The sequence below is a fragment of the Hesperophylax consimilis genome, chromosome 19, assembly GCF_061612785.1.
Source record: "Hesperophylax consimilis isolate HC1 chromosome 19, BYU_Hcon_1.0, whole genome shotgun sequence".
In the NCBI taxonomy this organism is placed as follows: domain Eukaryota; kingdom Metazoa; phylum Arthropoda; class Insecta; order Trichoptera; family Limnephilidae; genus Hesperophylax; species Hesperophylax consimilis.
The window spans coordinates 21294761-21310595 of record NC_142854.1 but is presented as its reverse complement, the minus strand read 5'-3'; the positions used below and the strand labels follow the sequence as shown (position 1 = coordinate 21310595).

At 32.1% G+C, this 15835-nt stretch overlaps 1 protein-coding gene across 1 annotated transcript in view; it reads left to right on the top strand.

Annotated features, from left to right (window-relative positions):
• LOC149414976 (uncharacterized) overlaps window positions 1–13071 on the top strand; it is a 28733-nt gene extending 15662 nt beyond the window's left edge. The window contains exons 4-6 of the mRNA XM_089642958.1: window positions 8331–8513; window positions 9360–9503; window positions 13043–13071. Of these exons, the coding sequence (XP_089499084.1) occupies window positions 8331–8513; window positions 9360–9503; window positions 13043–13071 (356 nt within the window). The remainder of the gene's footprint in view (window positions 1–8330; window positions 8514–9359; window positions 9504–13042) is intronic.
• The last annotated feature ends 2764 nt before the right edge of the window (window positions 13072–15835 follow it).

The following is a 15835-nucleotide window of genomic DNA, read 5'->3' as shown; positions in this document are numbered from 1 at the left end:
GACGCCATTCTCTTCGAGTCGTTTTGATTTGATTGACTTCGAGAGTGAGTGATGCAATTTGCTCTTGAAAACTCTGGAGTACAGCACATACGTTTAAATCTACGTTCGGAATGTTTTAATTACGCTGTTTCTCGTCTACTGCTCCACGTTATGTTTTTGGTATCTTTCCAAAATTGTATCTGCTGCAGACGTAAGTTGTAACAGGTTGTCATCGGGTAGTGCAGCCAATGTGGCCTGGACCTGTTGAGGTTGCCTTTGCAGCCGAAGTGTGAGCAGCGAGTTCATGCATGAGTCGGAGTAGTCCATACGGTTTCCTGTCATCGAGCTGTAGTCCGGTTAGAAGAAGAGTGAGTATGTTTTCTTCAGAATCTTGCAATCTCTCGATGAGTGCTGATTTGAGAACAGTGTACTTGTCTGCTGCAGGGGGATTTATGACGACGTCGCTTACGGTTCTGAGGGTGTCCATATCCAAAGCGGCAACAATAATGTAATATTTGCTGAGGTCATCCTTGACTCTTGATTTTGAAAACTGGCTTTCAGCTTGTGCAAACCAAAGTGCAATATTGTCGCGCCCGCAAACGGGTAGTTTAACCAAGAGTTAATAGCTGTATCCATTGTGGGCTTATTATCGCCGGTTTTGAACGATGTCTGGGTGTCCTCAAACGACACAGATGCTCGGTCTGGGGTGTTATTTTAGCTGGTCTGCAGAAATTGTCGCGTTCTGCCGTGCCTTGTCTGCAGCTGCTGGTGCGGTGGCTATCTGAAATTGAGATTTTTTCTTTTGCACCAATTTACGGCGCCTTTTAAATCCGTAAATGGTGTTCAGGAGATATGGGAGATTGAAACGAGTGACTGCACGGTTGATGTTTTGATTTATTCGTGAGGACGATTTTTACAATTACGCAGATCGCAGAAACGGTGGCAGTAAGACAGTAAGAAAGTAAGCAGTAATTGTTGAATGAAACACTAGCATATATTGAATAATTTCGCGGGTAAGAAATAAGCCCCCATAGCTCAGTGGTCAGAGCTTTCGACCGGAAATCGAATGGACACGGGTTCGAGTCCCGTTGGCGTCATGTATTTTTTATCAGGAGATTTTTTCAATATGGATGAGTGTTTCAGACGAACAATTATTGCTTATAAAAATAATTGTTATCCTTTGTGCTATGCATAAATAAAATCTTGTCTTAAAAACATTAATTTATCAAAAAAATAATAATTAATATTTGACAAGTTCAAGTATTTCACCTAAAAATGTAGACAATTTGTCTCAACGCCATCTAGTGAGAGATTTAGCACTTACAATGCCTTTCTCATATAAAATAAAGTTGGTTGTTCTCACGTGAAAAAAAAAAAATGTAACCAGCAGTAATTGTTGAATGAAACACTAGCATATATTGAATAATTTCGCGGGTAAGAAATAAGCCCCCATAGCTCAGTGGTCAGAGCTTTCGACCGGAAATCGAATGGACACGGGTTCGAGTCCCGTTGGCGTCATGTATTTTTTATCAGGAGATTTTTTCAATATGGATGAGTGTTTCAGACGAACAATTATTGCTTATAAAAATACATGTATATATATACACTTACACATTCATCCATAAACACATACAGATACTCTCATATACACCTACGCACACACATAATATATATACTCTTCAGACTTAGAAATACTTTCTCATTAAAAATATTAAAAGAAATTCACTTTGCACTTGCGCACTCTGTACTACAATATGGAATCATAGCTTGGGGTTGTGCATATCTAATATCCCTTCTCCCACTCGAATTTTTTTTTAAAATCATATAAAAATTATCCTAAATTATTATATATTATATAACCATATTATTACCCAACAGAAAATGTATTCCAAGAATTCGCTGTTCCACTTTCAAAAAATTACGACAAAATTGCACTAATTCAGCTACACAAAGATATTTTCATCAATGACATAACCAATTGCTTCAACGATGTCGAGGTATTGCTTTTTGCAGATGACGTCAAACTATACAAGAAAATAACTGATATAAATCATTGCCATATACTACAGTCAAATATTAGTAAGTTTAGAGAATGGTGCGTTCAAAATAATTTATTTTTAAATATAGTAAAGTGCAAAACCTTGACTTTCTTCAGAAACAAAAATCCTGTTTTATTCGAATATTCCATCAATAACATAGCTTTAGAAAGAGTAACGGAAATGAGAGATCTTGGAATTATTTTGGACGAAAAACTAAGTTTCACCAATCATATCCATCAAATTGTGAACAAAGGTATGAAAACACTAGGCTTCGTATTAAGAACAACTAAAAACTTTAATTCTTTACAAGCCATTAAACTATTATACGTATCTCTAGTAAGAAGTCTAATTGAATATAACTCAGTAGTTTGGTCTCCATCTTACAAAATTCACATAAACAACATTGAGCAAATACAAAAAAAAATTCTACGTTTTATAAATTTTAAATTAAATATCCCTGTCGAAGACTTAAAATACAATTTCTTATTAAATACTCTAAAAATACATACATTAGAAGATGGCGTAAAATAAACGATTTAACGTTCTTATTCAAAATACTTAACTTTAAATTCGACTGTTGTGTACTCCTGCAACTTATAAACATACATACACCCACAGTAACAACACGACAAAATACAATATTCTACAGCAGCACACATAAGCGTAACTACATTGCCCACTCTCCGATACAACGACTTCACACCATGGGAAATCATTACTTGGGTGATGTTGACATATTCAATACCAACTTGGCAAGTTTTGTGGATCATTTAAAACATTTATTTCAACAATACTCCTAAACACATCATGTAAACCTACAAATAGCTGTAATTTTCTGTTTTTTTTTCTTGTGTTTGTACGACTTGTTGCATAGCTTTTATCAAACGTAATTTTATTTTTTATGTTTCAAAGTATCTGTCAAATTGAAATTATACTACCAACCATGTAAAAGCCCTCTGGGCGTTAAATAAATAAATAATAAATATCTTTAATGAAAATAATACCCCACTGAATACTTCTGTTGGTGGACTAACTGTAACACCCGTAGGAACCATAACAGCACAGAATCACTATGTATATAAAGGAATAAAATTATTTAACCAATTACCCGAAAAAAAAAAATGACAAATATAAAAAAAAAAAATTAAATCATATTTTTGTCGTACCACCATACAATTTTAACTTTCTCTTAGATATATATTCTTGACTGTTTTGTTATCTCTAAGGTTTTATGTTCCTTCACCCTATATACATTTCTTGTTTTAATTACCTTTATAATCTTAAAAAATATTATTTATTTATTTTATTTTAACTGCACATTTACAGTTATACAAAACCAATAATAAATATACATTTTATTTTATTTTATTAAGAAATAATCGCGTTTTCGAACGTTTTATTAAATTGGAAAATATCCATATCAGGGGACAGGTAAGTAACAACCATTTTTCCGAGCGGCATTACTAATAATAATAATAATAATAACGTAGATGAACAGGGGATCATTGTCATCTGTACAGATGAACATGGATAGTCACCAAAAAACAAAAACATGTATTCCTAGACAGCGTATGAAATGGACGAACGATGTCAATATGTTCATTGTTCGTTCATATTTTTATGTAACCAAACTAGAAACAGATATGTCGTTATATAGGAAAAAATTACATTCACTTTTCTCACAAAATTATCCGATTGCCAAACTAAACGAACAAAGATTATATAAAGATACTTATAGAGCTTTTAAGGTTTGTTCCTATGTTATTTTTGGTTTTTAAAGCTATATTTAGACCGCATTTTTATTTCTTTTGCTATTTAAAGTAATAAAAATAAAATATGAAATCTATTGTCACAAATATTTTATCAGTAAATTGATTTAACCGGTAATAAATCATTTTTAATTGGGAGGGGGTAAAATAGAATCATATTAATAAGTCCTCAAAACGTGGCTTAACCACAGTTTGAAAATGGCCTTGAAAGCCGAAACAGCTGCAACAATAACAAAAACCAAAAAATACTTGCAGAAGGGCACCAGATAGTTAGAATATTTTTTAACATATATCAATGATATAAAATTTTAAAATAGGAAAGTGAAAACTTGGAAATAATTTAAACATATAATAAAGTAAATACTTAGGAATAGACTCGATGAAAAATAAATACCCATTTACATACAAACTGTTCTAGTATTCTCTATCTTAGTAATGCAAGTAGCTTAAACAAACTCGAAATAATCCAGAATAGAGCAATGAGACTAATATTGAAGTGTTATGTATGTATTATAAATACGTTTGTAATAAGTATAAGAAAAATATAAATTAAAATCTTAATGTATGTTTATATTTGGAGTGAAGCTAAGTAAATAAATTATTAATTGGAGTTATAAGAAAACATAACTGAAAAAAATTAACTGTTGATAAAAAAAAAAGTATTTACAATAGTAAAAGTAAATATTTTTTGTCCCAAACGATGCATTGTTTTTTTCGCAGTTATAGCATTTTACGATATCTTTGGTTTTTTCGCATTCGCTAAAATAATGATCTTTTGCACAGTGTATGCATCTGGGCTTGTTCATTTTGTTCAGACATTTTAGGGAAGTATGTCCGAAACCAAGGCAGTGGTAACATTGCATTAAGGGATTGCAATCTTCTATGTGCGCTCGGACGAAGCCAATATTGACCCTTTGTTTATCAAGTAATATCTTTCGGATTGGGCCTGTTGTTTCTATTATTACATTGCGCAGTTGGTCACTTTTCTTGTTTTTTAATATTTTAGTTACTTTAATTGAATCATTTGGGGCATCACTTAGTTCATTGTTTTGCAACAAAAGGTCGTTAAGAAAATTATCTTCACTATACTCCCCTCCCACACCTTTAATGATCATGCACGGTCTCTTCTTTTTTAATTCTGTAGCAGATATTCCGTTTTTATTTTTATTTATTTCCGTTTTTAGTTTGTCTGCGTCTTCTTTTTTCGAGCAAGTCATAATTATTTTATTGTTTGATGCTTTTTTTATCCCATTTATACCAATTCCTAGGTTAGGTGCTTTGATTGTTTTAGTAATAATTTTCTTTATGTCCTCAGATGTTTCTTTGCCTTCTGCAGCAATCATAACGGCATATTTGGGTTCTTCGATTTGTACCGTTCGTTCTTTTAGTACCATTGCGTACGATTTTGGTTCATTATTTTTTTCGAGTTTGGTGATAACTTTTTTTTGAAGATCTATTATTTGTTCCTGGAAATTGTTCTTCTCTTGTTTCCAGGTTTCTTCTAATAGGTTTATGGTTAATTCGAGGTTATTTCGCACTTTCGAATCTTTTACGGTAGTTATATTTTTTAGGTCACTTTTTATGTTTTCGATTAATTTTAGCACGTCCATAATGTGTTAAAACTTGAGCAGCCGTGCACAAAATGCACGTCACTCCGGGTCAAACTATGTGACAATACTGATACTCGAATACCTAATCCTATTATACATTGTCATGACGAGTTTTCGAGATACCACTAAAGTTAACGGTATATATATATTTTTTTTACATTGAAGTACAGAGGACCAGCTGCGTTATTGGCAAGAAATCACTCGCGTCAAAATATTTGTACCCCAAATTGAACCAGGTTTTGTTCTTGCAATGTACCTCTAAATTTAGTTTGATTAACTGTTGTGTTTATTTTGTAGGTTTATATTTTCAATATTACATAAAGTTCACATGTATTTAAAAAATATATATTTACTGTACTTAATTGTAAAGCTGCACATCTTGACACAAAAATTCCCTAGTGAGAAGAGAGCTTAGATCTCATTGTAATAAAATTACTATTTTTTAAATAAATAAATAAATATAAGGTGATGAATTGACTGCCCAGATTGGCATTTTATAGACACCATGGATATTGAAAATCTATCTACCATAATGTTCTTAAAATTGTCTGCGGTTATTTAAAAAGTCATACAATATTTTGTTACTGAACTCTGTATTTATCTTGTCTCTTTGTAATTAGGTAAGTGTAAAAGCCCAAATAGGGCGTGAATAAATAAATTGCAATGTTTTTTTTCTTGAGTCTTGAGTTATTTATGTAAGACGGGTATTTTATGCCTCTATGTGTATGCACTAATTTGTTAACAAAATTGTTTGGAAAATTTGGCACCTGCGATATCCATTAATTTATTTTCCTCACCACCATAATATAATATAACAAATTGATTGATGTGCCACCTGATAAGAAAATTCTATCAGATTTACTCAATTATTTTAAGGTGATTTAATAACCAAGTATTATTGTTTGAGATCAAGTGAGTATTTTTAAAAAAATTATTATTTTGACACCTAACCTGTTATTATGTGTTGCATTTGATACCCAACGTGACATTTGTCACATTTATTTTACAACAATTTATGTTACAACAACTTATGTTCCAATTTATGTTACTACAATTTGTTACAACCTGTTATTTTTTCCATTTCTCCCGAAACGGAGTGTTTGAATTTCACACATCGGCCAAGACATGGTTTGGATGTTGGATAAATTAATATGAAATGTAACTTAACGGCCGGTAAAAGAGTGGTGTTTTTGGCCAACGTGTGGATGTTGGATAAGCACGCTTGGAATCTTGTTTAATTTTTGAGGACTTAAGATAATCTGTGTTTTGAAACGTCTCAAATATCTTTTTCACATATTTCGTATAAATAATGGCCTTCTGAGAACAACAGAACTGCATACTTATCTCAATTTCATTAAAATTGGTCTGTTGGTTCAAAGCAAATGGCCGTTTAACACCACCCCAGTATTAAGTTCAATTGTTAGTACCAAGTAACATTGGACTATATCTAGAGAATTCTGTAAAAAAGAAACAGTTTCCTCAAAAATTCAAACATTTAGTGCGTTTTTAACAATTTTGCTAATATTTTTTCATTTTTAATAAAATACATATTCCAGAAGTAACCAGTTCCTAAACAAACCGTTACAAGAGAAAGTAGTGCCCGCAACGAAACCGGCTCCTTGTAACTGCGATATGAATATCGACCATCTCTAGTGCAAATGTCAGTCAATATTTGGCGTCTCCGTCTTCCGTGGTGTTTCTCGCCAGTAATTATTATTGCCCGTCTTTTTAAAGAACTTTCGTATGAACCAGACAATATAGTGTTAAATTTATGTCACTTGAGATTATTTCAATTACAAACACATTTAAAGCAAAGTTTTTATAATTGAGAAACTTCTACTTTTCTAGTGACGTTTCTTCAACTCTTTATAAGTGACCGCCGCACTTCGCCTTTACGTTAGTAGGTTCTAGTTATATTTACTGTTATAACATACTGAGCTACCCAACACCAGCTGGTAAACTCGTGTCGTGACGAGAGTACACGAGTTTGTTCTTTGTTTACTTACGGCCTCTGTCACACTATAAAACTAGCGAAAGACTTTACCGGATTCCATTTAGTAAAAATATTTATTACAATTCCTCACAAATGTGTAACATTTACACTAAATGTCGATAATAGGCGTAAGATTAACAAGATATTCTTTTTCTTTAGGGATAGATTTGCAACGTAAGTACATGCAATGCAACTAGTCTTAGTAAACGGGTTTTGTCTTTTAGCTGAAATACACGGTTGGTATTTCAAATAAAAGAAAACGAATAGGAAATATCAAGAATTTGTGTCATTATCACAGGGAATATAAGGAGAGGAAGTAAAAGAAACCTTTACCTGTTAATGATGTTTGTTTATTTTGAAATCATGCTGGTTTCTTGAACATTCCGTGGATCACTTATAGTTTAGGTGGACAACTTTATACAGTCACCATTAATCACGAAACGAACTCTGTTTTTATTCACCACACGACAATAATGAACGTGGGGAATATTTGCAGTATTTGGTAGATTTTTCATGAGATTATTGTTACGAGAAGCGAATAAATTTTTTCGTAGATTGTGATAATTGGAATATTAAACTAATTTCACTATTCTTATTTTTTCTTGTATAAAAAAATTATAATTTTGATTAGGAACTTGGATTTAGAATAATCATAAACTGTTTCAATACTAAACACCGGGGCTGTATATAATATTATCAACAATTTACTGTTTATAATATGAAAGTCAAGTCGGAAATAAGTCTTCCATCTGTTAATTAATTCATTAATCTCGTAATGTATCGTTTGAATAGATCTAGTTTGTAGTAGATATATTTTTATATCACATTATATTAAAAAAGGTTTTATAAAAAAAAGGTTGTACAAAATCCTTACTCTATTTAAAAATTATACATAATGTTTGTGTTTTGAGGTTTTGTTAAAGGTCTTGTTTATTTTCAGCTGATAACAATTACTGTCACTGCAGTGCCATGGCTCTTCCCAACTCTGAGAGTGTTTACATCGAGACTAAATCAGTATTCAAGGAAGAAAGCGCAGATGAAATGGCCTACAAGGATGTTGAAATCCACCTCCCGGATGTGAAGAAGGAATGTTTGCAGTATACCGAGAGTGTTCAGCCAACCGGTAAGTTGCATTGCGAATCTCATAAAGGTGTCGTATATAGCGAAGTTAAAACAAGGAGAAATATTACAATACTGGATAAAAAAAATTAAACCTATGACAAAAATAGAGCACAAAAAAATAAAGATAATGTCAAGTAGGAACTCGGTTTTAATTGAGTTCACCACTTCTGCCAGATCAATACAATATATTACTTGCGTAAAATTTTGGATAAAGATATTAAAAGGGATGAGTTGCAACAACGTATGTGAGTCAATCATACTGTTAATATATTTTTAAAAGGAGATAATATCATATTCCCACATAAGTTTTTTTCTAAAGAAGAAATATTTTATTCATCGTTTGAATAATTGCCTCTTTCTAGCCCTTACCTCCAAGCGATTCTCCTTAAGAAGCGATGCTGTACGGATTTGATATGATTAATGTGAACATCATAGAATAGAGACCAATAACGCAGGCAAATATTCTAGATTAGGGCGAACCGGAGAACAGTTAAGAGTTTTTAGGATAATTTTATTATTAAAGTCAGAGGTAATTTTACTGACGAAGCGAAGCAGCTTTAGAGATTAATTACCGACGTTGCTTATGTGTTGGCCAAAATATTGCTTATAATCTAAAGTAATACCATGATCAATAATTGGTTTCTTCGCTCGATAAAATGGCTTAATTTTGGATTGGTAAAAATGACATTCCAAGCAGTTGATTTTACACCAATCGTTACGAAAGTTAATATCTAATTGAAAAAGAAAACAATCTTGTTAGGATTTAATTAATTTGAGGATCTTAAGATAACGTCTGCAAAAATCCAAAAACAAAAAATATTAATGTGATGTTGGTTTATTATTCTAGGTAATATTAATGTGGAGACTGTATCAATCAAGGCTGAACCAAGACCCCAAGAAGAAGATGGAGGGGGAATCCCTTATACAGAAATAGATATAGACCTGTCAGATGTTAAAAAGGAATGCTTAGAGTACTCTGAAAGAGCTGCAGGTAAAATCGATTTTTGATTGTCTGAATATGTTGTCATAATCGTCTCGCTTTATTATAGATACCTACTTTTAGCAATCTTTTTTTCAGACCTGATGATGGAACTGAAGACGCATTCTGGAGAAAAACCTTATTCATGTTCACATTGTAACTTCTCCTGTTCTCTTAAATCAAGTTTTACAAGGCACTTAGGCACCCATGCTGAAGAAAAAACTTATACATGTTCCAACTGCAGCTATTCATGTTCTCAAAAGGAACATTTAAAAAGACACATTCTTAACCATACTCGAGAAAAACCTTTTTCATGTTCCCATTGTAACTTCTCCTGTTCATTTAAATCAAATTTAACAAGGCACTTACTCACCCATACTGTAGAAAAACCTTATTCATGTTCTCATTGTAACTTCTCCTGTTCAGACAAATCAAGTTTAAGAAGGCACTTACGCACCCATACTGGAGAAAAACCTCACTCATGTTCGCATTGTAACTTCTCCTGTTCAGATAAATCAAGTTTAACGAGGCACTTACGCACCCATACTGAAGAAAAACCTTATTCATGTTCTCATTGTAACTACTCCTGCTCAGACAATCCAAGTTTAACAAGGCACTTACGCACACACACTGGTCTTAAACCTTTTTCATGTTTCCATTGTAACTTCTCCTGTGCATATAAATCAAGTTTAACAAGGCACTTACGAACCCATACTGAAGAAAAACCTTATTCGTGTTCTCATTGTAACTACTCCTGCTCAGACAATCCAAGTTTAACAAGGCACTTACGCACACACACTGGTCTTAAACCTTTTTCATGTTTCCATTGTAACTTCTCCTTTGCATATAAATCAAGTTTAACAAGGCTCTTACGCACCCATAGTGAAGAAAAACCTTATTCATGTTCTCATTGTAACTACTCCTGCTCAGACAATCCAAGATTAACAAGGCACTTACGCACACACCCTGGTCTTAAATTTTATACATGTTTCTACTGCAGCTATTCATGTTCTCAAAAGGAACATTTAAAAATACACATTCTTTACCATACTCGAGAAAAATCTTTTTCATGTTTCCATTGTGACTTCTCCTGTTCGTTTAAATCACGTTTAACAAGTCACTTACGCACCCATACGAAAGAAAAACCTTATTCATGTTCCTATTGTAACTTCTCCTGTTCATTTAAATCAAGTTTAAGGAGGCACTTACGCACCCATACGAAAGAAAAACCTTATTCATGTTCCTATTGTAACTTCTCCTGTTCATTTTAATCAAGTTTAAGGAGGTACTTACGCACCCATACTAAAGAAAAACCTTATTCATGTTTTCATTGTAACTTCTCCTGTTCAGACAAATCAAGTTTGACGAGGCACTTACGCACCCATACTGGAGAAAAACCTCACTCATGTTCGCATTGTAACTTCTCCTGTTCAGACAAATCAAGTTTAACAAGGCACTTACTCACCCATACTGAAGATTAATATCATTAATGTTCCTATTTGAACTGCACTTGCTCACGATTGTCAAATTTAATACCGTAGTTAGGCACCCATACTGGCTGAAAAGCTTATTCATGTTCCTTCCTCAGCTATTCATATTCCCAGAGTGGAAATTAAAAAGTCACTTACCTGAGATAATCTCTTTTATGTTCCCATTGTAGTTTCTCCAGATAAATCATGTTTAGTAAGACACATAATGGAGAAAAACTTCATTCATGTTTCGAGGGTCACAACTCATGCAAAGTTAACGTTAAAGTTCATTTACGCCCCTATACTGTCAATAAAACATTTACAGCCTTTCTTATGAAAAAATTAGATGTCAATCATTTTTTTTTGTTGCACGTGGTATAAAAAATGAGAAAATTGTTCCCAAACGTTGATTAAAGAAAGGGGAAGTGCAACACTGCGTAATACCCCAAAAGAAATCACTGTAGTAAGTAATTATTATTAATTGTAATTATATAATTAAATACTTTTGGCCGTGAAAATCTCAAATCATATCGTCGTAAATCGTGTTTTGTTAATACAACTGCCAATTTACTATTATATTGGTGTAATTACTTGTAACTTATTTTATTTTTATTTATCGTCAGTTTTAGACAAGTTATATAAGAATAGCATTTGTAAAATCGACTTTCATGTTATATCATAAAGCACGGTTGATTGGTTATGCAAGTATTTAAATTAACTATTATGGTCTATATTTTACAAGAACTTCATTAAAGTGGTGTTTTTTTATAACATAAATGCCTAATGCATATGATGGTAATCATGTATCGAAGAAATAAACGTTTTAAAACGAAGACCGTAAGTAATTTAAAAACCCATTCGTTCTATGTGATTGAAACCCAACCTTTTAGAGTTTCAACTTATTGCAACTGTCCCCTTCTGCCACTCGTTTGTCCAAACGCCGGTCCCTCGCGTCACAATTCCCTTCCCGCCTTCCAGCTAAGATCGTGCAAGGATAGGCAGCTAGCTCACACAAGTGCACATTTGTTTTATGAGAACGTATATATGTCCTTTAACGTCACATTTATTTATTGTGTTTTCTTCAGTCTTTTAATGACATTTCCAGTCATATAAGACACATAGGATAGTATATTGGGCAACTAAAAGACACCCGAATAAGCCAGAAGTCATTCAAACAGATTTCAAGACAGAGTTATTTGATGCTTCTCCAAGAAGGCAATATGAAAAGAATTTTAGCTTTATACACGTAACTGTAGTTGTTATCATTATGTGCGTCACGGTGAATTTTATTTAAATTCTCCAGTCTTTATTCCATAATCTTATGTATACTCGAATACCTAATTCTATTGCCCAATGTCATCACAACTTAAGTAATCATGATAAATATTTTGTTATTACCTATATTGAATGGTATCCAGTATGAATATTTGATACAAACTGGAAAGAATTATTATTTATTTACCTAACGATAAAATAATTACGTATTTCCGCATGATAGAAAAAGAGATAATACTATTGTAAAATATGGACGCACGGTTTTTGTTATTACATTGAAGCACAGTGGACCCGCTGCGTTATTCACGGGAAATCACTAGCGTCAGAATATTTGTGCCGTTAATTGAACCGGGTTTTACTCTTACAATATTATTTTAATTTTTGTTTCAATAACTGTAGTTATGTGTGTAAGTTTTATATTTTAAATAAATCATTGTGTTCACATGTATTAAAAAAAAATAATATACTTAATTGTGTTGCCCTATATCTTGACACAGGAAATCTCTAGTGATATGATCGATTTATAATATTATTGTAATATCATTAATTTAATAAATAAAACAATTTGAAGGTGATGAATTGACTGCATAATTTCAGAAAACGGCACTTTATAGACTCCATGGATGTCGAAGATCAAAATAATGTTTTTCAAATTGTATGCCGTTCCTGGCAGTCGTACAATATTTTGTTACTGTGCTCTGTGTTTATCTTGTCTCTTAGTGTGAAAGCCCAAATAGGGCGTGCATCAGTATCTCAATTCAGTATCTCAATCTTCAGTTAATCTCAATTGTTGTTGTTGTTTTTAAGACACTGACTTCATTGAGATGTCAAATTAATTTGTATAAGACAGGTATTTGTTGTAGGTCACTCTCACATTTAGACACAGGAATTTCATACGACGGTTTTTCAGCTCTGGTCTGGGCTTAGTCATTTGGCTTCATTTGCTGATAAGCCTTAACATTTGGTACATATAAATGTACCTCAATTACAACCATCACATCGTCACTCTAGTTCGTTTTTATCCAACAGACCAAAACGTAAATCGGGAGAAACTTTTTAAAACAAAGTTTTTTTTTACGAAAAACGCAAATAAAATGAAATTAGCCCGCTTGTAAACTTACTAAAATGATTTAAAGTGATAGAAATTATTATTTTTGACTTAAATTCGTTCCAAATGTTTAAAATTACGCAGAAAACAAGTTTTTAATTTGGATGTAGGGCGAAATGACGAAATTTTGTGTGTAAACGTTGGATATTGGATAAAGAGATGTTGGACAAAAGCGCGTACTCTTGCGTGACTTCTTCTTCGGAAAGCATTTCAAAATAATATTATTATTAAATACACTCAATACAGGTCGGTCATTGAAGGATGATACTTACAAGATTGGCGTTCAATAATATTAACTTATTAGTTATATTTTGGAGGTGAGACCGAAAAAATTCAGATGTGATTCTTAAATAATTTTTTGTGACATTTTTTTAAATGATTAATTTATTGATTGGGAATCAAATGTCAAGAGCGAGCTTTATCCAATAATAACGTCGTAAAATCATAAAAGAAAACTTACCTTTTCAGACAATTTCGTCCAAAAAATAATATATCAGGCGGCATTGCATTTATCGTGCGATTCATTGTAGTTGTTATTGTTGATTGACGAGCAGCAGCCAGTGAATGCAATAAGTGTATCAAGTATCCCATTTAGGACTTCTACTCTTTATTATATTCATAAATGATTAAACGGCAAAACTTTTTTGTAAATTTATATTATATGCTGATGACTTCTGTTGAGAATTGATGGGGCTTGATGAAGTCTTCACAATAGATAACAGACGCATAGTTTTTGTTTGCACAAAACTGCATTTGTACTTTATTTAATGTTACGAGTTAAAAATATTCCCGACCCGGGTAAAACATTTTTAATAACGGTCAGTTGACCATAATGACTGACTGTTACTATTTTTTAAGAGAGAAGAAGTGAGAAATCCACTCGGCGAGGCTTTTTATAACCTAATCAAATAACACACACTGACAAGCTAATTATCAAAACAAAACACTGTCAAAGAAAGCCAAACAGATAAACAAAACATCTGTTTTATCTATAGGCCCTAGTTTTACTTCTGATCGCTAGGTGCTAGGCAGGAGCCTGTAAAATAACTGGTTAGCTAATAGCTCGTTAATTTTTATTCACTAGAAGACTGCGAAACTTTGCAAAAAGACCTATACACATTGTCTCAATGGTGTATAGATAATGCAATGGAATTAAATATTAGCAAATGTAATATCTCGTTCACGAGAAATGTACGTAAAATTGATTTCCCTTACACGATCTGTGATGAAATCCTAAAACGAGTAGATTCAATTAGAGATCTGGGAATCTTACTTGACTCGAAGCTAAACATCAGAAACCATTACTAAAACATTGTCAATCAGGCTAATAGAATGCTCGGTTTCATCACTAGAGTTATATAGCATTAACTAAATCATTTAACCTTTCCTTATATGTGGTGTGTATTTACTACACATTGCTTCTAATAACTTTAATAACTCTATAAATATTATAAATTCTGGGTTCAGATTTTAGTTATTCCTCCGCTATACATTTATGAACTGAATCAAAAAATAATGTATTAAATGAGTATTTCTCAAAAAAAGTGTACATTTTGGAAAAATAAAGTGTGCCTACAAACAGTTCAAAAATTTCACATGTTTTTAATTAATCATACAAAAAAAATATGCACCATTTTGTAGAATAAATATTAGGCTTTAAAATATCGAAAAATAAACATTACAATCGTATCAATTCGCAAACATTTTAATTTTTTTTTAAATATCGATTTTTACCTTCCATACAAAATAAAATTGCCACCCTACCCACTTCATTTGTTTATACTTCATAAAATGCGATAATAACGTTATAATATGTGATTTTTTGTAAGTTTTAGGTTCTTAATTAAATGTAGTTTCTGTAAAAAGGTAATTTTCTATGGGGTTTCATAATAAATTAATAATTTATGCACAAAAAACAAAATGAGACATCACTATTTACTTTTTAGTAACTACTCTTTAGTTACGTTTTATTAGTACTTCCACCGTAATTTTTTAACCCATTTGTAAAATTTAACATGGGCAACACTAGCCTCTTTCTGATTAATTGTTGGTCTGACTTCTCCGCCATAACATTAATTGTTAAAATCAGTAATAACGTGTTTCTTTAGTGGGACCACTATTTCGTAACAGAAAATATTTTAGCCTTTTTTCACAAAACGGTAAGTCTTTTTCTACTCATCTTTTTGTAACATGTGCGGTACGAACATTGCTAAGCTTACATATTAACACTTTTAAATTTTATCAAACCATTGACTTTTTATAACATAAATTCTTATTACAATTTCGTAACGTTTGTTATGAATTTCGTAACGTAACGAAAAAGTTCAATGTAAAGCTGAGTGTACACAGTTACAACGTGATTAAGAAAAGTAAGTATATTGTAAGTGTGTCTAGCATTTTTATGAAAGTCTTATGTAAGTTTAGTAATAATGTAATATATTATGCACAATGCACAAATATACATATGTATTTAGATATAATAGGAAAAAAAT